Source organism: Pagrus pagrus, assembly GCF_965226575.1.
Source record: "Pagrus pagrus genome assembly, chromosome: 3".
NCBI lineage: Eukaryota > Metazoa > Chordata > Actinopteri > Spariformes > Sparidae > Pagrus > Pagrus pagrus.
The window spans coordinates 11494941-11517246 of NC_140187.1; the positions used below are offsets into that span (position 1 = coordinate 11494941).

Below are 22306 nucleotides of genomic sequence, written 5' to 3' on the forward strand. Positions count from 1 at the left end.
TCTCTCCTCTCCTTTCCATTCACCACTTTGTTTGAAAGCTATCTCGTCCGATTTGTTATGAGGGGCCACAACTAATGCCTGACATTTCAAATCTGGGAAACACCAATGCGATCATTTCCACATCGGTTTATTGGAGAATAGTAAAGCCTCTTTACAAAAGTAAATATGTCCTTATACCTGCTGCTATTGGTGATTTCCCCCAACCTATTCCGTTGTGCAGTTTTGTGCAGCATGAAGCACAGACACAAACCCAGTCTTACATAGTGAAGAGTAATGACCACCAAGAATAGAACACTGTTTGCATGCCAGCACCTACAGCTGTACTTGCGTTCTCTCTCCTGACTTGAAGTTTATAAGAAATTTTAATTATTCAGGAGTGAAGCTCTAGTTGCACGCAAGCCTGCCCACAGAGGGGGCTGGGCCCCTGAAAAGGTCCAATGATGAGCCTCCCCAAATCTGCTTTACTCATATCAACGCCTATGCATTCACTCTCTCAACACATGCAGAACCACTTCTCTGTTATCGACATCATCCTCTTTCTCTCAGGTGGTGGTGGCTCCTTCGCTGATGCTTGCTACCTCTTAGTGAGTAACATTACCCCCTATGGCCTGGTTGGGAGCAGCTATCTAACCTGACTAAAAAAAAGTGCGTTGTTGCGTTGTTTTTGGGGTCAAAAGCTCTTGTCAGCCTCCCCTTTTTATTCTCCTTTCTTTTCTGGCATCTCGATTTATGTTTGAGTCCTGGTGTAGCAAGGAAGTTCATGCCAACATTTAGCTAGTAGGTAGCTTAGATCTGTAAATGTTTCAGGTCATGTGCGGACTATATTTTGCTAAATTAACAAAAAATATGTTGAATATTATTGTAGTTTTAATATGTGATATTGAGTATTTTGTTTCAAAATAAATTTGTATTTTCATTGCTTATATTAGGATGATTATTGCTGGCCTCCCACTGGCAGCCGGGACCCAAGTAGCCCCCACTTATAGGCGGCCCTGGTTGCATGACTGAGACATAATTATCATAAACAACAATCACTCAAATGCCAGTCGTTACCTGCCTGGCTGCACTAGAGGACTTCATTGAGAAATCTTTCTTGTTCAGTACAGTCACAAGGTTCAGGAGATCTTCTATGATGGCTTCTACTTGAAACAATAATGTAGGCAATCCCATTACCATTCCCAGTCTTGTGGCTTAGCCTGCCATATTGAGATTGACCACATCAATTTTGAATGGCCTTGGTCCAGCAACAAGGAAGCAGTTGGCTTCCCCATGGTACAAACATCAATGGGTTGGCACAAGAACAAATGGACAGAAGCTCATTTCCATGAAACATTACGCATGCAAGTTGACAGCTACTTCAAAGCCGTAGCTGGTACATATTGGTTGCTCACTGCTTGATACGTGTTCCCAGTCTGCACATCCCCAATACGTCTGGTTTTGTCTACAAATGCACTTTTTTTTTTGTTGGTTCATCCAGCTGATTCTGCATAGTGTAAATGAGGTGAGTAAACAAGTGAAATTTTCAAATAGAAAAGGGGGAAATAAACTTTCATAGAACCGTCAAATGCATTAGGGTCATGGGAGGTCGGTGTGAGAGTGTATGCTGACTAGTTCATACAACCTTTAAGTTCCCATGAAATCAAATGTTGTTTGTACTCTTACTGATTACTGTACAAAAACACAACATTTGAAACATAATTTTCCAACATTATTCACTGATTTTGGGTGAAACTGGATTATATTTGAGGAAATATTTTCTGTTTCCCCCCCTGATGTCCCCTGGCTGCTCTGCCTCAACTTTCGGTGATTTACGGTGTTTCCTGATAGACAGATATCCTTACTTGATGCTCGTTAGCTAGTTAGCAGCAAGTGTAGCCAAGCTACTGTATTCCCTGTCGTCAAACTGTCAGTCTCAGAGGCTACGATCAGTCCTGGTCTTGCCGTGTTGAATATCAGAACTCTCAAGTGTTAATGTTATTTAACCCTTGTGTGGTGTTCATATTTTTGTTATTCAGCCAGTGTTCGTGGGTCTGGTGGACCCACTGCATTTTTTGGTTTTTAATTCAACACAATCAAACAATTTTATGTTAAAATACTCAACAGATGTTTACTTCATCCTAATTACAAGCAATATAAACAGCATATATGGTTAATATTTGCCCTTTACCTTTGTTGGATCACATTTATGAAGTGCTACTCGTTTTAAATAAAGATTGGTTCCCACAAAACAGGGTAAAATGTGCAGGAATGTGAGAGCAGATGTTGATGCTTGAATTTTGCAACAATGTTGCAACCTTGTGCGGGAACGGCAGGGGCAGACACACAACACACTCACACACACACACACGCACGCACGCACGCGCCCTGTGTCCAGTGGACCCGAACACCCTGTATGTGATGTAAATGTGTGGGGGGGGTGTACAGTGTGTGGTCATTGAAAATGTGTTCTGATATATGTTCTTCACAGAAAATGAGCCAAGGCCAATGAGTCTGAGTTTGAAAAAATAATTAATCGTATCATTTTTCTTTTGATAAAAAATGAAAACGGACCCGAACACCATACAAGGGTTAAATGCAAGCATCCATCCTGAAAATTTGGCATAATAACATATAACTAGCTATGATTTAAATCACAAACTCTGTCAAAGAACACATTGAAAAAACAATACAAATTTGAGCATAAGCGACTCAATGCACAACACTATAGATATGTTTTTGGACATGTATTACTCTGTCTGCTCATTTGTGTGTGTTTTTCTATGGCTGCTTACCCAAATGAGTCTGTGAGCAAGTGTTTGCTTTAAACCCAGACTGTGTGTGTCGTAAATGTTTGTCCCAGGATACCATGGTGGTGGACCATGCATACAAGAAAAGGATGCAGTTAAACCAGCAAAGACTGTAAGTGTGAGAGGGAGAGAGACACGGGGAGACAGGGACTGTGTGAGGCGGGTATTTAATATGAATTTCAGCACTCTTACTGAAAACGAGTCATTCTTTTCAATGATTCTTTATAGATTTGACCTTTAATGGAGAGACATTTTTAGCTTTCAAATATTGAAACAATCCTCTTCCTCAAATGAATCGAAAAGAAACTGACCTCATCTCAGAGGAGAGGGACAGATGGAAAGATTAGAGACAGATTGGAGATCAAGGCCAATATTATTGAGAAAGAATATGAGTTTTTCAGAGGAAAAAGAGGTGCAGACGGGAATACAGCGAACATTCAGCTGACTCAGAGGAGCTACGGTATGTTTATAGTTGTCAGCATTTAGGTCATGCCCTTTTCAGCAGCAACTTAAGTCCCTTTCTGACATGTAGTGTAATCCCTAAATGCTCTGCCCTAAATGTTGTGAGTCATTTTTTCCATAAACATTGTTCTGGTGATTTTCTTCCCATGCCACATTTCATTTTGAACACTGCTCATGTGTGAATGAATGCAGTTTCTTTGTCATTTAAAGCACGTGGTTTTATGACACAAATTTCCATTTGACATTTCTTCATATAGCCAAGCACTGGAACCAAATTCAATTTGTGATTATATTGAAGTTTTTAAAGTGGCAGATTAGACTGAAAACAGATATTTGCAAGCCAAATGAGGTGCATCGCTGTGATAAAACTGTCTGGAGATAGCTTGGTCTGCCACTGAAATTTGATAACTACCATTCCAGCGTGCCAAGAACGAGATAACAAGTGAACAATCTTTCGCCTTGCTCATCATACATAACTTCCTGTGGTGCCTCTTCTCACGAGCTGGATGCCAGTCGCGTGATCACTACATCTGTAGCGGACGTGTCCTTTGTGAACAGAGTCAACATGGCACTTTGTGAGGAGGCCTGTGTGTGAAAGCTAAAAGCCATTCCGAAAAAGGGACAGATGCAACCAGCAGTGTTGCAGATTTAATGTCTGAAAGCAGCTTTACAGTCAGTGAGTAGGTGTGTTCCTCAAAGAAATTTTTTATGGACCCTTCTGAAGGTTTTGACCTCTACTTTGATCACTGAGTCACTCTGCCACCTCCTGATAGAAGAGAGGAGTACAAACTCGAGTGACTTGTAAACTGTTTATAGTGAATAAAAGCATAAAAGAGAGGGAGCTTCTTCACAGGCCTAGATTTGATGTTCTGCTGGATGTTTTAACAAAATGACGGTATGGCTGCCTGCCTGGCTGGATGGCTGGCAGGAGCTCTATTTTGGGAGTGCTGAAAGCCCCCTCTCTCACTCCTGTTGTCGTGTGCTGCGACTCTTCAGTTTGCCCTCTGGTTATGTGCCTCTTGTACTATGCAAGAAGAGCACTTCACACTTGCCCAGTGAAACCAGAGCTCTGCCTTCAGGCTTCAGCCCCATGCCTTGCCATGTCCTCTGGGCTATTTTTACTCAGCAGTGGCTACTTCTGCCAAACCCATACCACAGCCTACTGGACTGGAGCTGAGGCCGTGTGTGTTTCTATGTAAGTGCGTGGACGCGCGTGTGTGTGGGTGTATGTAGGTGTGTGTGTGAGTGGTAAAACTGTGAATTTAAAAAGGGTAATGAGCAGAGTAGAGCTGGACTATGTGGCAAAGTATCACAAATTAATTTGACAACAATAGATTCAAAAAAGTAATTAATGTTCTTTGGGTTTGGGACTCTGATCATGGGCTGCAGCTTCCCCAGTTCAAACCTGGCTGGGGTCCTTTGTTGCCCTTCCCTCTCCCTCATTTCCTGTCTTCTCCCTCTCCCCTCGCCTCTTCTGTATAATTTAATTTGAGAGCAAAACAAAAGCAGAATTTTTTTTATAGAAATTAAAAAGGTCCACATTTTGTAATTCCGCCCCTCTTGAATACTTGATATGGTCATCAAAGTACAAAATATGAAGTCTATGAAGATAATAAGGATTTTGTAAATTGCAGGACCTTGTAATTTCTTTTTAATTGCACACTAGTTATACAACAAAGTAGGCCACTGTAGTGAGGTAGAAACGAACAAAGAAGAACAGAAACAATTAGTTTTGGTTTTTTTTCTGAATTTATGAGGCAAATAAATAACAGAAGACAATAATCTACCAAAGAATACTGAATAGTGTGATTTCTGTCAGAACATGTGTTCTGCAATTCCCACAGTGTAGTTATCTTCTCTGTTATCTGAAGTTAAGGAAGATTCAATACTGAACATCACATAAACTATATTGACTCGTATTAGTGTGACAGCAGGAGTACCTCTAAAGACCAATGTGTTATTGGTGGACATGAACCCAATTCAATCAATTATTTGTCCCCAAAGGGCAACACAAATCAGAAGATTGCATCATTTCAGTCAAACAACTCAGGTTTGAAATGTTTATCATAGCAGCAAAACATGGTTGGAGTTTGGCTTCGAGGCTCGGACATCATCGCTCCCTGTTGATGTTTATATAGAGATATTGGGAAGTGATGAGCAAAACATGCTGAAATCCCCCCAGTTGGAGCGTAAAGATGGATGTTGGGGTGGTGGGGCTGAAAGAACATGCAGCAATACTGTGGCATGGCAGCAGTGGCATTGACAGATCAGAGGGAGAGTTGAGAAGCTTTTGTACTTGGAACTTGGAAAGTTTTTTAGTTTTTGTAGTAAATATGCCATGTTTGGTAGATGTTTGTTGAGAGTGGGACATGTCACATGTGTATAGCAGTGCTGCTCGAGTTGCCTCATTGAACTAGCTCATAGGCGTCGCTCCATTGGATTATAAGTGGAATCTCAAATGTTAAGATTTTACAATTTGGGTGGAGAATTCCCAAACACAGCTCTCGTGCCACAAAGTGTCAGTGCACAGCTGTAGGAAAACATCCCACCTCTGCCTCCAGTTTGTGCCTATCCTTGCCAGAATCACCCAAATAAAATATGATACAAGATTATGTTGTACACAAAATGTTACAAAACAGATGTTCTTTCATAAAGGAGCACGATATATATAGTAGCTGAGAAATCTTAAGGGACTGACTTCTTCACAGATGAATTTCTGCACCTTTTTAAAGCTATTATTAAGAGCCGCTACAGTTTTCGACTCATCTCTGAACCCGAGGGCTCCTTATTCATTTCCCAAATTCCTTTTCTCTCCCTCCTCTGTCCTCTCCTACTTCTTCTGCCTGACCATTTTATCTAATTCTCTCTCTCTCTCTCTCTTGCTCCGCCTCAGTGAAATACATCAAGGAGATGTCGGCCTTCTTTAAAAGCTCGGGGTCCCCTGGGGCTGCACTCCCCTGGGACTCTCCCCCCTCCACGCCTCAGAGGGGCAATGAGCCCTCACCCGCTGAGCTGAAGGAGCCCCGCAGCATCCCGCTAAAGATGTGCCAGGTATCACGAAAACAGTGCCCTCCAGACACAGAAAACAGGTACCGTACGTTAGAAGTTTTCAGCTTTAAGAAATATTAGATTTTCAGTTGATACATTTTTCAAGAAAAAAGTTGACAGCTGAACCTGAGTAACATGGCTGAGAGAGAACATTGTTAAAGGACCCTCTGTCTTACATATTCTCTTTGTTAATATCTAAGACTTCCTCTTCACCCTCAAGCTTCTCTCTCCTTCTCTGCCATTTGTCTCTTATTTCTCTAACTGGCTCTCTCTCCCATCTCCTTTTTTGTCCTCGTGCTTGCTTCTTACTCTCCCCCTCTCTCCTCCTCTCATCTCATCTGCCAGGTATTTCGAGGTGATTTCAGCCAACAGAAAGAACTCTGTGTTCCTGCGAGCAAAAGACCCAGCCATGGCCCAGTCCTGGTACAATGCCATCCAGGCCGGTGCTGCCAACCTTTTACCCCGAGTGAAGGAGGAGATGAAGACCATGCAGCCTGGCATGGAGGTCAAACATCTGGGCTGGATTACAGAGCAGGTATGCAGGAACACAGACGTGCATGGTCCATACTGCAAGACCTGATCTGCAGTGTTCTGTATATGTTTGTTTATGTTGTTTTAGTGGTTTTCTTTCTTTATATTCAATGCTATTTTAGACAAAGCGCATGCAGCAACACAGAAATATAGTACCATATGAGTGAGTTTCAATGATTTCGCCATATCTGCTACAAACGTGCTTGCGTGCAGGTGACCCAGGGTCCAGAGAGACCAGTACTGGCCGCGTTGACCGACAGAGACCTGCTCCTGTATCCGTCCTTGCCTGAAAGCAAAGAGAGCCTCAGCAGCCCCACCAAGAGTCACCCACTCATTGCTACCAGGTTCATACGCACGTGCCTACATATGCACACACATACACCATATACAAAAATGAAGCTTTGTATTAGCTTAGACAGGACGTGGTAGTCATAGTTTCATTTTTTCACACACCAATCACAACCCATTCGCACAACAAGTCGGTCTATTGAAATATGACCCTCTACTCACAGATCCCTGCTACACAAATGCTGCCACACACCGCTGCCAAAAAGCAGAACATTTCTGGAGTTGAAAAGCTTCAAGGAAGATATTTATAAAAATCTGTATTGATTCAATCTGTGAAAATTAATTTTACAGAAGTTTTCACTAAGAGGAGTCTTCAAGTTGTCAGGGCAATCTGTTTAGAGCACCTGCATGTTTTAATAGAAATATTGATATATGGCCGTATCATGATTTTGTCCCACGTCTCTATGGCTCAAAGTCTGAAAACAGTATTCAATGTCTTGCTTTGGGCTCACGCTTGTATACCCCAGGGTTGTTCTGCATTATGCTCCCTGTTTTGGCTTAGCACGCTGCTTAGCTAAGCCAGGGAGAGTGGAGCTATCAGTGCCAGCATAAACATATTTCCACTCGTTGCATTAAACGGTTAATTCTATGACACGGTGCTCCTGACTAGACGTATTAAAAAACTTGTGCTCTCTCTGCTTCACTCTCTTTCTTACCCAAATGCATCCACCTAAGCTAACACATATATTTAATAAGCTTAATATAATAATGTCCTGAGCAGCCTAGTTTTGAGTTAATGGACCTTTTCCGCTGCTCAGTCAAAGAGCACATTCTCACTCTTTCCATAACTGGACTGTTGGACATTCTGCCCATTACGTCACATCCATTTGGAAAACATTAGTGGAACCAGAACCTATGAGTCATGTGTTTTTCCTCCCTTGTTTCTCTGCTGTGCTCTCCACATCTCACTTTTCTCTTCTGTAATGCACAAACATGCTTACCCTTTCATTTGCTCTTGTGGCCCACCTTAATTGCCCTCTTTCTCATCCACATTCTTCTCGTCTCCCTTGTAGACTGGTCCACTCTGGCCCAGGTAAAAGTTCTCCACTCCTGGACTCTGACCTCTCTTTTGGCCTGCGTTCTGGCACTAAGCAAGGCGTGGAGACCCATGTGTTCAGAGTGGATTCTGCCAAGGAGCTGTCCACTTGGACTCATCTGCTGGTGGAGGGTTGCCACAATGCTGCTGAGCTCATCAAGGAGGTCACCACGGGTACAGACCCAGAGATTTGTTTAACTCCCAGTTCTGTCTTTTATTTCCTGCTACACAGTTTTCTCCACCTACAAGGAGAAACTTCAATTTTGAAACTGAACCAAACTATCAGAGGGCACAAGGAATTGGCAAGAACTGATATTTGATTGTCTTTGAGTGTTGCTTGTCCTTGCCTAAGCGGAGAATCACACAACCAAGATTCGAGATTTGACTCCCACTGGGGTCACCCTTTGTATAAAATCCAAAACAGAATCAGAAACAAAGGCACTTTATTATGTAAGCATTATTAACTAACTAATAATAAGGTAAAGTGCAGATCTTTGTTTTTCTATAAAATCCCTCCAACAGTGATTAAAATGGGGAGTACCTCTTCCACAGCTCCAAACAAAACACTGCTGTCGCTCTAAAGTTGATTGACATGTCTTCTACAACGCAATTAAATATTAGGAGTTATGTTTCTGATGCTGTTAAAGATTTGTTTGCAGTAAAACATGCCTGTATTTTCAATTCAGATCTGCTGGGAATCAAAAATGCTGATTAATCCAAAGCAAGACGGGGTTTCTATTCAACAGAGACACAAACATCTCAATATAATAGCATAATAGGAGCCTGTCTCACAAAGCAGGATTAGGAGTTACGGTTAATTGTTTCTTGCACAATGATGTGAGGACTGCTCTCTTTAGCATAATGTCCTCAATCTCTTGAGATTTCCTCTGGCTGCATGTTTATAAAGGACTTGAACTGGGATTTAGAAAGAAGGCTTTTTGTAATGGAGTTTTATGAAGAGCTTGAGAAGAGATAAAACATTTTTTGTTTCAAGTACTGCTGTATTTAAGGTGTCTGATGAGTTCATATCTGCACTGAGTAACAGTACGGCTCTTTTTACTTTCACGATCCAGATTCTACATTTTACTCATCAAAGTTTCTTCTGGAAACTCATTAATCCTACTTTGTGGGAAAGGCACCAGTTAACATACAGTGGAGAGTAGTTATGTTATTATATTGCCCTCTGCTGGTAGCATGAAATAGTGCAACAATCTTTCAGCATAGAAACCTAAAATGGTCTATTTTGGTATTTAGGACAAGTGTTCCATTTAACAAGATTTATACCTCTTCTCTTTTCTTAACAATAAGCATTGTTTATCCTCGATGAACACATAGATACAGCCAGGAATTCTGGGCTCTGTATCAACACCAAAACATTCAGCTTACCGCAAAAAAATCCAGATTTATTTGAGAGAAACTTCAGATGAGCCCTGTAAAATTGTTACATTCTCCTTTGTTCCACCTCTGTGTAACCCTTGTTTTGTTTTCTACCCTGGCAGCCTGTAGTTGGAATGGGAAGGAGTGTACCCTGGGAGTTCACATTGATGAAGGCTTCACACTATTCACAGAAGATATGGGTGTGAGGAAAAGTATTCTGCTTCAGCAGCCCTTCGAGCGCCTCAGAATGTCCTCAGATGACGGAGTTCGCATGATGTTCCTTGACTTTGGAGGCCCGGAGGCTGAGATTGTAAGTTACTGTTTTCCATTGGACTAAACGTTGTTTAATTAAAACCACCGTAAATTTCATTGTTGTGTTAAATGCATCAAGTTAGCTTAAATCGTTGTTATCAAACATAACAGTTGTGATTGAAGGAAATATAATTGAGCACCACACTAAAAGTTAATGTCCCTCACAATGCCCAGGACTTTGTACGTTTTAAATAATGATACAAACTAGACTAGACTGTCCGCAGAGGTCCAACAGTCCCCTTTAATCCAATATAGTCAATATTTAACTCCAGTAGACCCAGACAATCTAGGGGGTGCATGCCACTTGAAGAATGTTTTGTACGTTTTTAAGTCAGATCAATCGATGTCATGCACTTTGAGAGCAAATTGAAGAGGCTAGATGTATAAAGTTTTTGTTCTTGTAAGCAATTTTCTGTTGTAGTAAACAGTTTAGGTATAAACAGATACGAATACATGGCAACAAAGTGACACACACAAAGCATGGTAAACAAGACAGAGTGTAAAGCAGTTCACACATAGTCACTAAACAACCTTCGTGGCCGTGTGGATTTCACATTCTCAAACTGTGGTAGGACAAATTATACTGTGGCAGGCCACCGTAGTGACTAATGGGAAACACTGTAATTTAGTAATAAAAGTTATTATGAGAAGATTATCTCAACACAAGGTCCATTCACTGGCCCTGTGGGAGCTTTTAGCCACATTTCCTCAACAGTTTACATCAGCGGATGGAGTTTGCTCGGTTGTCATGGAGATGGCCAAGTCGAAGCCATCTGAGTCAACAAATGAGCCAACTACAGTATATGATAAACATTATTTGCTGATGGAGACCATGACATGCAGCTGAAAGCTCCAGAACAATCTACTATTAACTGCTATTTATCAGAATTGAAGATAATAAATACTCTGACACCGTACTAAGTATTTCACTTAGTACAACTTGTTTGTTTTGTATATTTTAGAACAAACAGAAACGATCATTTAACTCTTTTATTGCTGTTTCATTTCTAAAGATGTGATCTTGCTACATGCATTAATGTTGATCATGTAATAAAGTGGGATGCAACCATCAGTGTGATGTACAGTATTACAAAGCTTATATTCAACATTTGCTTCTCTCCCATCAATCCCTTTTTTCAGCAACTGGACCTTCACTGTTGTCCCAAGACCATAGTCTTCATCATCCACTCTTTCCTGTCTGCTAAGGTCAAGCGACTCGGCCTTCTGGCATGATAATGGCCAACCAGAAAATCAACAATAGGAATATTAAATAAAACACACAGCCCAGAAGACTCTGAAACACCAGTGGATGTGGCCCAGGAAAAGATACTGACTAACCCCTTCTTTTCAGCCTCCCTATAGGCCTTTAAAACGATCATCTCTGGTTAGGTACTTCCTGGTCTTCGTAAGGGAATGAAGAGAAAACAGCAAAATTGATGGACCTTTGTTGAACTTGTAGTTGTAAGGTAAAGAGAGGGTTTTACAGATGGCTTAGCAGCCATTTAAGGGATCTGACATCTGTCAAATCTGTTGCAGTAGGTCATGACACTTTATGATGGCAAACTGTGTGAATATGACAGCCTGCATCTTAATGTTTCTAAGCTTGAAGTCCCAACATTTTCATGTTTTTTTCCCCCATTGTTCAGTTTTGTTTTGTTTCATGAGTCACGGCAGGCCTTTGTCACGAGCATCCTTTCATCTTTCAATCTTTGCTTTATGTGCTGTGAGCAGTCATAACAAAAGTTATTTCACAAATGTCCTGATTGATGTTGGACAAACACTTTTTTTTATGAAGGCAGCTTCAGTGGAGTGACAGAATGACATGACTGATCACTACATGATCAATCGTCTGTACTGAACAATGCACAGAACACAAGTGTAACGATATGCTTTTTTGTGTGGATTCTCAAGTTGCCTTTTCTCTGAATTTTCTTTTAAGAAGCTACATGCCTTTTGTTTAAGACAATTTCCAAATGCCAAATCATATACAGTATATTTTTCCTTATCGCTGCATACATTTTTATTTTATTTTCCGTCTCTCCTTCTCTTTTAAGTGTGCTCATAATCCATGGCGTAACAAAAGAGAAATCGCTAACGGTAGTATGTTGTGAAAGGGTTTTTTAAATTGTGTTTTAGCTTAACCAATAAAGTAGATAAAACTTTTAATTTTCATAACAAAAAAGAAAATCCTTGCTTGAATCTGGATGGCCTTATTCAGACAGAATGACTCTGCAGTTTAATTTAATTTCAGCCCACATAAGTACAAAACAAGAGCTCTTGTGTTTTAAGAGCACTGACAAAGGTTGTCACATAATCGATGACAAACAGTTGGCTGAAAGAGTGCCAGTCTAGCTAAGCTACTTCTCCTGTGTGGATAAGCTACAATAAAGGTAGTTTAGCTCTTAGATAAACATAGTACAGTGTTTTTGTCTGTACATTGTAATTGAATCACAAGAGAGGACAAACAGGCTTCATCAGAAAGCACAGATGGTCTATTTTTTACACATTTTAACCAACATTTAAAGATAACTTACCATATAAAAGATGTTGAGTTGTTTACATCATAAAGTGTTTTGATTGTTTTTTTCTTCTTGTCAACTGAACATCCTCGACTTCTCTCTGTGTCCAACACTAAACAGACTTGTATTAATATATATTTCAGACCTAAACCTTGTTTGCTTTCAAGAATAAAATGTATTGTATATTCTTATTTAAACAAAGGTGTGCCTTGCAGGGTTGTTTGTATATAAACATGTAATAAACTTTGTTAACTTTTATTGTTTACTTTGCGTGTGCTTTATTGACACCACATGAATGTCACACTTGATTCTTTTACTTCCTTAATTTGCTTCTTTGAAGACCTATATTCACTTAAACATGTTGCAGCTTAGTTTAAATTTTAAAGCAATGTTTGACTGTAAAATAACTGCTTCAAAATCATTTTAACGGTACAGCGTTTTCTAATAGGATGAATGGTCTCTGTCTCAGCCACTCCGCCCCTCCATCACTTGTTTCTGAACTATGTAACTTCAGTGAGAGGGTCAGATCACAGCATACTTCATAAAAATATTTATGAAAGCATGATGTGTAATGTGACCTCTGCAATTCTGCAATTTATTTGTTTTGGTTATTTTTTTATGCTCTCACAGAAGTGAGTGGAGATTCATCAGCTGGCAAACAGTCCAGGTCAATTTTAATCTGTGTCTGTGTCTGCTGGATATGCAGGCATCTTTTTGCTCGCACTTTTATGTACTGCTCATTGTTATTTGTAGGGGTGGGGAAATAAACTCCACATTTGGTCATAGAAGAGGGAGTCTTACTAGAGTAGACACCTATCAATAGAGCACACACATTCATTCAATGGTTTTTTAAAAATGGAAAGCAAGAAATGCCATCGCAGTGAAGTGAGCTGTTGTGACATTGAGCAAAGATTGGTGGTTCTGAGTTGAAATATCTATCTTCGTGGAGTCACAACATGTAGTCAAGTAGTTGATTGCTAGAAAATGGATTCATGAAATGGTTCAGTCATTTTTTTATTCTATCTGTCTATCTATCTATCTATCTATCTATCTACCTATCTATCTATCTGTCTGTCTGTCTGTCTGTCCACACTACAGGATTCAAACGCTTCTTTTGAGTTAGTCTTAATGCTCTTCTCATATCCAGCTGCAAGTTTTAATGTCATATCTCACGCTCTTTAACGAGCCGCTCCACCGAACAGCAGATCAGGCCTCCACGCTGTCTTTATTTAACAGTCCCAGTTGGTGGTCTGACAGTTTTATGAAGTCCAGGCAGATCTGAAGAATGGGCCGAGCTAAGATGATGATGATGAGATGCTTAAGTCAGCGGGGTGTGTGATGGAGACAGTTAGGCCTGCTGCTAGCCATTGTAAAAGGAGCACACACGCAAACAGTCCCCCTCTTATATGCTTTTACTGCCATGAGGCAGTGTTATCAGTGAGGCGCAGATGCTGCCTGTTACTGTGTAAAGTGTGAGTGTGCGTGTGCGCGTGTGCACGCTTTTTAAACACACGTGTATTTGCATGTGTGCGCCTGAACAACAGATGGAAGCTGGAGAGTGGAGTAATAACAAACTGTGAGTTGTATATCGGCCTATCAAATCAGAATAGAGTGTTCACATTTGATCATATCTTCCCTCTCCTCCCTCCCCTCCCCTCCCTCCATCCCTCTTTCAGCTCTCGCTCCTCTTGTTGAGAGTGTTACCATGGCAACGGCGGTGAGCTCTCAGATTGGCTGCGTCCCCTCTCCTTCCCCTGAACTATGGTTTTGCTGCCGAAATTGCCAATCAGCCTCTCAGATCCGCTGGAGAGGGAGGAGGAGATTGTGTGAATATATTTTGATTAACAAAAATGGAAGGGCACTTAGGAGGGGAGAGGAAGTGGGGGTGGGGGGGAGGGAGGGAATTGGCAGAAAATATGATGTTCGTGAGCGAAGGGGCTGAGAGAAAATGTTGCACCTGATAGAATACATTCTGCAATCCCTTCTTTTGTGTCGCAGGCTGGAGAGCAAACATTATTACATTCAAAGAGAAGGAATATTGACTCGAAATAAGGAAAGGCAGGATGACATTTTGCCAATCAGGCTTTTACGCTCTTTATTTGAATTTCCACAATAACCAGAAATATTGAATGAATTTAGACATGAACAGAGAGCGGAGATGAGACGAGTGGTGGCCAATCAAGGCGTGCACTTTCCTTTTTTTCCCCGGACAATCCTGGCATTCTTTTGTGTTTTAGCCCAAATTTCACCTGTCACACTGTTTTGTCAAATCAAGAGCAGACATTTCAGATCACTCAACCTCCACTTCAGGCGACGTTATCAGTCAACAGAAGGCATCTTTGACAGCATTAAACACCAAGATGTGATGACAGTCCCCCTTTAAGCTTTCTTTATCTTTACACTGTGATAAAATTGGAAACCTATTCTTCTGCTGAAGACAGAAATGTAGAAAATGTACTACTGCATAATGCATAACAGGGCTGTAAATGGGCTTAAATGCCAAAACACTTATATGATCCAGGTGTCTGTAGTAGAGTCCATCAAATAGGCTATTCAAAACATCCTTGAATGCTGAAAGAGTTAAGCAGACAAGTACCTTTTTAAAAAAAACATACACTCCAGCTCCTGAACATAGTTAAGAAAATGTTCCCATGTGGCTTTGCTCTGGCTTTCTCTCTGTCCTCCATCCTGTAGACTTTCCCAACTCCGACCTAATGACAGGTTTTATGTCCTACGTGCTTTATGGCTTCGGTAAAAATAGTCATATGTGAGATTCAGCAGTCACTAAAGTTTAACTGATTAAAATCTATGGCCTTTTTACTACTTCTCTTTTCATTATAATCATTTGTATTGTGTCAAATTCTTTGTTAAGCTAATAAATTAGACAACGATGAATCATTTTATTTTAATGGAAAGCGATCACAGAGGATATGTCATTTTTAAATGGCAAAATTAAAACGTCCTCTTGAATAACTGCAGAGGAAACACTCTGAGGTGGCGCAGGCCCAGAATGTTCATTTGGCATCATTTTTGCGTTTTATTACTTCATTCGAGCTTCATCACTTTTGGAAAATGACCAAAACCTGCTGCTAAAAGTGTTGATCAAAATCACTATACATGCTGCTTTCTTATTGTGGTTACTGTCTCCACCGCTTCCTTTGTAAAGCCGTCATCACAATCATCAATATAATAACTATTATCATCAGTTCAGTCATCATCGTCATTATGAACGCCTGTCACAGGGTCTGACTGAATCATCACACTGTGTACAGATCAGCAGCTTCGCTTGGCATCATCAGAAAAGTGTGGCTGTGGATGCAAATTTTCCCAAAACTTAAATAGTTTCAACACCTTTTTGAGTTTGAGCACCTCAGATCAGTCCTGGATCTTTGAAAAAAGCTGCTTACATGCTAATGTATTAGTAACAATCCAGTAGTATAAAATGCGATATCCTTCAACACAAGCAGGGGACGTTCTGTACTGCATGCTACACTGGTCATCCTTTTACTTCTGCAGAGATTTCACTGCACGAGTTCAACTTGTAACGGAGTCTTTGTACAGTGCTGTTTTGTGTAAGTGTTGTGTTTGAAATATCGATATTCAATACCACGGGAAAAAACATTGTTAAGTCAGTGTACTTCTGGAGGAGGTGGGCTATATGGTCGCTACAACGGTGCATGTGTCAACTTAAACGCCTGGTTTGGGGTCGAGCCTTTACATCCGTAACTTATGTGCGTCACTATGAAACAGGCGTTATATAAATATTTATGTTTATATATTTATTATAAAATATATACACTCCAGTCAGTCAGCAGACACACAGTTGCTACTGCTGTAGCGCCGTTATTTTAGATCACACTACTTTGCTCGGCATGACCCGCCCTACTCTGCCTCTGATTGGCTACATCTTGCCTGTTAAGTAATGCGTGTGTGAAACTCTCACCAAAGATTGAACAGAGGCGAGATGTCTCACTCTGTAGCTAAAACGGAGCGTTCAAGACACAGTGTGAGAAAGGATACTGCAGCAATGCACCATATGAGCCAAATAAAGTGTGTTTTGAAAATTAAAGTATGTAAACCTATTCTGCTAGGACCCCCAAATAAGAGTATGACCCTGAGAATTAGCATAATATGACCTCTTTAATATAAGACAGACAGATAGAAGAACATATAGAAAAACAAAACATACAGTATGTTTTTCAGTCCATAGAAACTTGACAGTTATCTACACATCAGCAGTCACAGTCACAGTATCTGTCAGGGCGCATTTTACATTCAGGATTTCACCATATCGATTTCCACATGGGATTTAAGTCCAGCTCTTGCCTCGTAGAACCAATCAACTGTAAAAAGAGGAAGCACAGTGTTTAGTAGGTGAACCTCGAGGGGCTTTCTATCTAACAACAAGTGAGTTGCTGTCTCGGCAGATTACCTCACTCATGCACAGACCAAAATGCTTCTTCCACTGCTGTGCATATGCAACTGTGTCCTTTGCACACACAGGAAGTTCCTATAGAAAGACTGTATATCCATCTCATGCACATACAGCAGCAGGTTACGGTGGACCCCTGGCAACATCATATCCTGGAGTGTGTGTCGAAGCAGACAGATGGCAGTAGAGCACTGAGGGAGGAGAGAAACGTTCAGGTCTGACAGTTTTAATGTGCCGTCAGGGACAGTAGGGGTCTCTCTCTCTCCATACAGCAGAATCAGAGAGAGAGAGGGAGAGAGAGAGGGAGAGAGGGAGCATTTAAGCTTTGATTGGTCCTGACCTAATTCAGAACAGGACATCCCACAATATTCAATACTCTATTTCTTGTTTTCTCTCTCCCTCTCTCTCTCTCTACCCTATCTCTTTCTCTCCCCCCTAACACAAAAGGACTGGAGAGAGAGAGAGAGAGAGAGGAAAGAGGGCAAGAGATTAATACTAAAAAGGCTCGAGCTGAGCAATTCATATTCCAATTGGAAGAGCATGTTATCTATTTTCTCACACTCATTCATTGTGCTTCTCTTCCTGAGAGGCCTCCGGATCAAAGCAACAGGAATCAAACAGGACTTTCAAGGAACCCGAGCGACGGCGACAACATTTTAGTCTGCGCCAGAACCTTTCAACCTTGCTCAGACTCCAAAGGAAACAACTGCACAATCACTTTCACATCAACTCCTCAATAACCACGTCAAATATGTACAGAGGGATAGTGCGGGGCTAAAGCTGAATCCTGTGTCATTGGAAAGTCATTCATCCAAGCTTAATCAATCTAGGTTGTTTGATTCAATTCAAACTGCCTCGCAGGCAGAAGAGGGGGGGAAGAGAAAAGGCGAGAAAATGAGAGTGGAGCTGAGCTGACTCTTTCTAACTTTGACTTTCTCTCCATCTTCCCCTTCATTTCTTTCTCTCTTTCTATCGTTCTCTCATCCTCCTCCTAGAGGCAGGAATTATAGGTACTCATTTCATGCTAAGGCATGGCTGCTTGGATTTTTTTCCCCCTTTTTTCAGTCGCCAGTTTTTCTTTTTTTTTTTTTTTTTTTAATATTGTTATTACTACTGTATGTCTTAAAGACCAGGTTAGGGTTATTAAATATGCCAAAGCGAATTGTATTTTCGCTCAAGTAAGCTCCTTGGAAATATTCCATCAGGGCACCCTTTTATTCTTTCCAAATGTAGTTATGAATTTTAAAGTAGACTTGTATTACTGGAGGAGAGAGGTGTGTGATCAGAATACTGAGCAAAGCCCAGATTGGAATTCCTTGTTCTTGGAGCATTGAAAGGGAGAGTGTTGCTGTCAACAGGAGAGGTAAAAGAAAAGAAAAGAAAAAAGGAAAAAGGTAGAGAGAGAGAGAGAGAGAGAGAGAGAATGGGGGTTAATATTGGTGGCGGTTGATGACAAGCACACTTAAGTTTTTTTTTTCTTTATTTGAGGGAATGGAAATTGGCTACATTACTTCCAGAAAAGGTGTTACATCAAAACACAAAATGAGCGCATAATACAATAGCTTATCAGGGAATTACAATGGAAATGTTTCATTTGTCAAACAAAGCTGCACATTTGCATTGCCTCCCATGCTTTTCCGGGGTTAAAATGCTTTTTTTTTTCATAGCAACACCATCATATAGACATTCACATCCAACACCACCAACACCCCCCCCTCCACCCCATCCTGCCTTCATTTTTTGGTATTCATGAGCATATGCTCCTGTGTGAAGTCCCCTGTCAATAAATATGCACAGTCTTAATTGTTCCCATCGTAATTAGACTACAGTTCTGTTCTTTTTGGCTCAGGTGTATGTTAAAGCTCTTTCTTTTGTTTGTGGTTTGGCACCTCTGATGATTTCCATGACAATCATTTGAGTGAGCGAGGAAGCGAGAAAAGAGGAGACAGAGGGAGAGAGAGAGAGAGAGAGAGAGAGGGAGAGAGAGAGAGAGAGAGAGGAGGTGAGAAACAGTTGCTGGAATAAAGCCCCATCTCAATCTGAATAGCTTATTAATAGAGCTGGTCCCAGGCAAACAGATGGCAGCTGCCAAAAACAAACATAGAAATCACAGAAATGAAAACCCTAATTCAATTAGGTGGGAAGCATTCCTCACTGCAGCAGTTATTGAGCAGTTTCCATTAATTTGATAATCCGTTCTTTAAAAGAAAACGTATTAAAACGGGCCTTCTCCAGAATGTTCTCCTGTGTTTATTATCTGAGGCTGACAAGCAGAGAAAGACGAGGCCCCCGAGCTGCGAGTATGTGGGTGTGAGAAGAAAACAGGATTTAAGTCATTACTGGCTCACGGTTAACAAATGCAATTAAAGTTACGAATGAGTGATTAAATCGCAGTGTTAATACTATGAATTTATGGCTCAGATTAAAGGGGTCCAATAGATCAATAGGACTGGTTCTGGGCTGGTCACATATTAGCTTATTACCGCCTATATCACTATCCATGAGATGGATTGTTTTAAGTCTGTGAGTGATGAAGCACTTTATTCATGGAAACACTGTGGGGGGTGCTGGCTCAGGCCTGTGAGAGTGGACCAATCAGAGCAGACTGGGCTTTTCAGAAGGGGAGTGGGGGGGGGGGCCTTAAAGAGACAGTACTTAGAGAGAGGGTGAATAGAGAAGTTTTTGAAAATTAAGGCATGTAAACATCTTCAAGTAGACACCAAAAAAAATAAATATGATGCTTAAAATGAGCATCATATTAGACCTTAATGCTTTCCACATTAGAGTTTCCTCATAGTCGTTGTACTCAGTAGACAGGAAACGGAAGAAAACTGCAGAACACATACCTTTTAGCTGTTGTGGCTCTGGAGATGGCAGTGTTGGTTTGTCAGTCTACTGGGATACCTCAAAAACTACTGGATACAGCTCAGTCTCACACCAAAGTGTGTAATAGACCCGACAACCCCAGGAGGACGGAGTATGAGTGTGGCAGTTTGCCTCGTATAGGCTGGAGACGTACTACGCACTACCTGTAGGGGGTGATATTGACAGGAGCAAAGGATAGTAGATAGTAGTATATGTAGTATAAATAGCCAGAAAGTCAACGTTGAGAATAAGTGTATGAGTCCCGTGTGAAGCCAATAGTCAGTGGGGACTGTTTCAAGGAGGTGGTTAATTTAGGCCAACCGCAGATCTTTTCCCTTATCTGAACCAATAAGTTTAGGCGCGTTTTATTTTGGAAATGTAATTGGATGTTGTTCGGGTGTGCGAGGCCAAGCACAACAGTGACACTGTACTTTTTGTTTGGTGAAGTGTTGGTACGCTGACATGTTAAACTTAGTCAGTGAACATTATATTTGCTTGACATCAGCATATTAGCAAATTGATGTCATCCCCATTTTGCCAACAGCTCCACCATTCCTCACTACAGTCAAAGAGCCGCTAGCATGGACTCTTACTGTCGCTTTGATACGGGCACATTTTAACATTTAGCACATTGTCAAGTTTCAAATCTCACGCTGGATTCCTGAATCATTCGTTTAATTGTATGAAGATTGTGCTGCTATCACAAAAGCTCCAGAAGAGCTAATCCTCTCCTCAAGCTTATCTTCCTCTTGATCAAATACTTTGTGCAGTTTCCAAGGTCAAGAATAAACTTTGGACTTTACACAGACATAGACACAGCAATCCTGAAGTGCTTGAAAAATATGGAAACTTGAACATCTGCAAACTCCATATGGTAACGATAACCATCGGATGTATCGAAAAGCTCCAGAAGTACGCAGGTGAGATCATAATGCCAACTGTTTTAAACATTGTTATCAATAAAGTAGTCATAGATGGAAGATTTTGGATATCCTCCCCTGGCAAAAGGAACAAAACACCATCTCGCACTACTGCTAAGTTCTTCACAAAACCTAACTACTGCCCAGATTACCATCAACGGCAGCTCTGTTTTTCCATAGAAGGGAGCGTTACCTCACCGTACTGCACTGAACTCATAGGGAGGTGGCTAGTAGGAATGGTGGACCTACAATAAGGACTTTTACACTGCAGGTCGACATCCTGCCACATATGGTTGGATTTAGGAATGAAGCACTTAAAGCCAAGGGAAAGTTGTGGTTTTGATTTAAATTTAACAAAGTAAACACGTCATGTACCATGCTTTAAATCAATTTGAACTATTTTAGCATTTAACCAAGACCACAATCTTTCCCAAACCTTGCCTGAAGATAACCAGGATAAACTTTGAGCAGGCCTTAATGGACAGTACATTGCAAGGGCAGATAGTGAGAAAAGCAACTTAAATATTAGCACTCAGTATGAACCGTTTGGGACATTTTGTGTTCATTCAGACTTTTCCTCATTATGTGGATTAAAAAAAAAATCGCATTCGTTACTTTTGGTTAGTTTGCAATGTTCAAGCCCCAAAATTCTGCAGAGTATACTTGCAGTATTTCTCCTGGATACGGAAAAGACTGAAGACTGTGAACTCCTGACCTGTCTCACTCTCAGGTGGAGAGCTACAGCTTAAACAGCTGCTGCATCTCCAGGGTCTGCTTAAAAAAATAAGTTATTCTGGTACAACTTCACCTACTGTACAGACAAGATTTGAAAGACGGATGGCTAACTCTGAGAGAGAAGTTAAATGCTTTTAACTGGGAACACATATTTATTAGTAAAACCCACACGTTGTCACCATGTGGCCTTCATCAGGGTTTGTGTGCCGGCACCTGGAACTCTCTGCGAATGATTTAGCCCAGGATGATCCTTTGAATTGAATCCCGAGTTGGAATTCAATCCACATGTTTTCACCTGCTCCAAGCCTTTTAAGTCAATTTCTTTAAAACGAGAGAGACTGATTGAAAACACTTTGGAGTGACAGAAAGTATCATTACTTGGAAGAGAAACAGAAAGAGAGAAAACTCGAGAAAAAGAAGGAGAGGATTTTGGCGTATTTGATTCTAATGAATGCAGATGCAACTGACAAAAATAAACGTCCCCTGGGAAGAAGGAAAAGTTTGTCTTACAGACACAAATAGAGAGTGAAGGGACTTAAAGATGGAATGATATATTGGATTTGAAATATGATGAAAATTGAAGACAAACACAAAGCGTTCTCCATTCTGCCGGTACACATACACTGTAATTGGTAAAAGAGGAAAAAATACTTAAGCATGTGTCAGACACAATGGAGCGCAATTCAGCCTGTCCTCAGCCAACCTGACTTAGAGTTAGCACCTTAACAACTTAACAACATCTTAACAACTCGAAGTTTTGCTAAAAAATGCCAAACACTGTGTGTGTAGACTTCAGAAAAGAAAGATACAGAATTAAATCAGAAGTCTTGGTCGTCAGTCGTAGTTCAAGTATGTGGTGTGATAATCTTAGGAAAGTACTAGCTACAAAAGAACAATTAAAATGTACATTTAAGTTTATGTTGGAAAACAGAGTA

At 40.8% G+C, this 22306-nt stretch overlaps 1 protein-coding gene across 1 annotated transcript in view; it reads left to right on the forward strand.

Annotated features, from left to right (window-relative positions):
• The window catches only part of snta1 (syntrophin, alpha 1), a 35775-nt gene extending 23098 nt beyond the window's left edge, over positions 1–12677 (forward strand). Inside the window, exons 3-8 of the mRNA XM_084349238.1 lie at positions 6142–6337; positions 6642–6831; positions 7041–7171; positions 8189–8385; positions 9711–9898; positions 11041–12677. Coding sequence (XP_084205364.1) covers positions 6142–6337; positions 6642–6831; positions 7041–7171; positions 8189–8385; positions 9711–9898; positions 11041–11133 — 995 coding nt within the window. The 3' untranslated portion in view covers positions 11134–12677. The remainder of the gene's footprint in view (positions 1–6141; positions 6338–6641; positions 6832–7040; positions 7172–8188; positions 8386–9710; positions 9899–11040) is intronic.
• The last annotated feature ends 9629 nt before the right edge of the window (positions 12678–22306 follow it).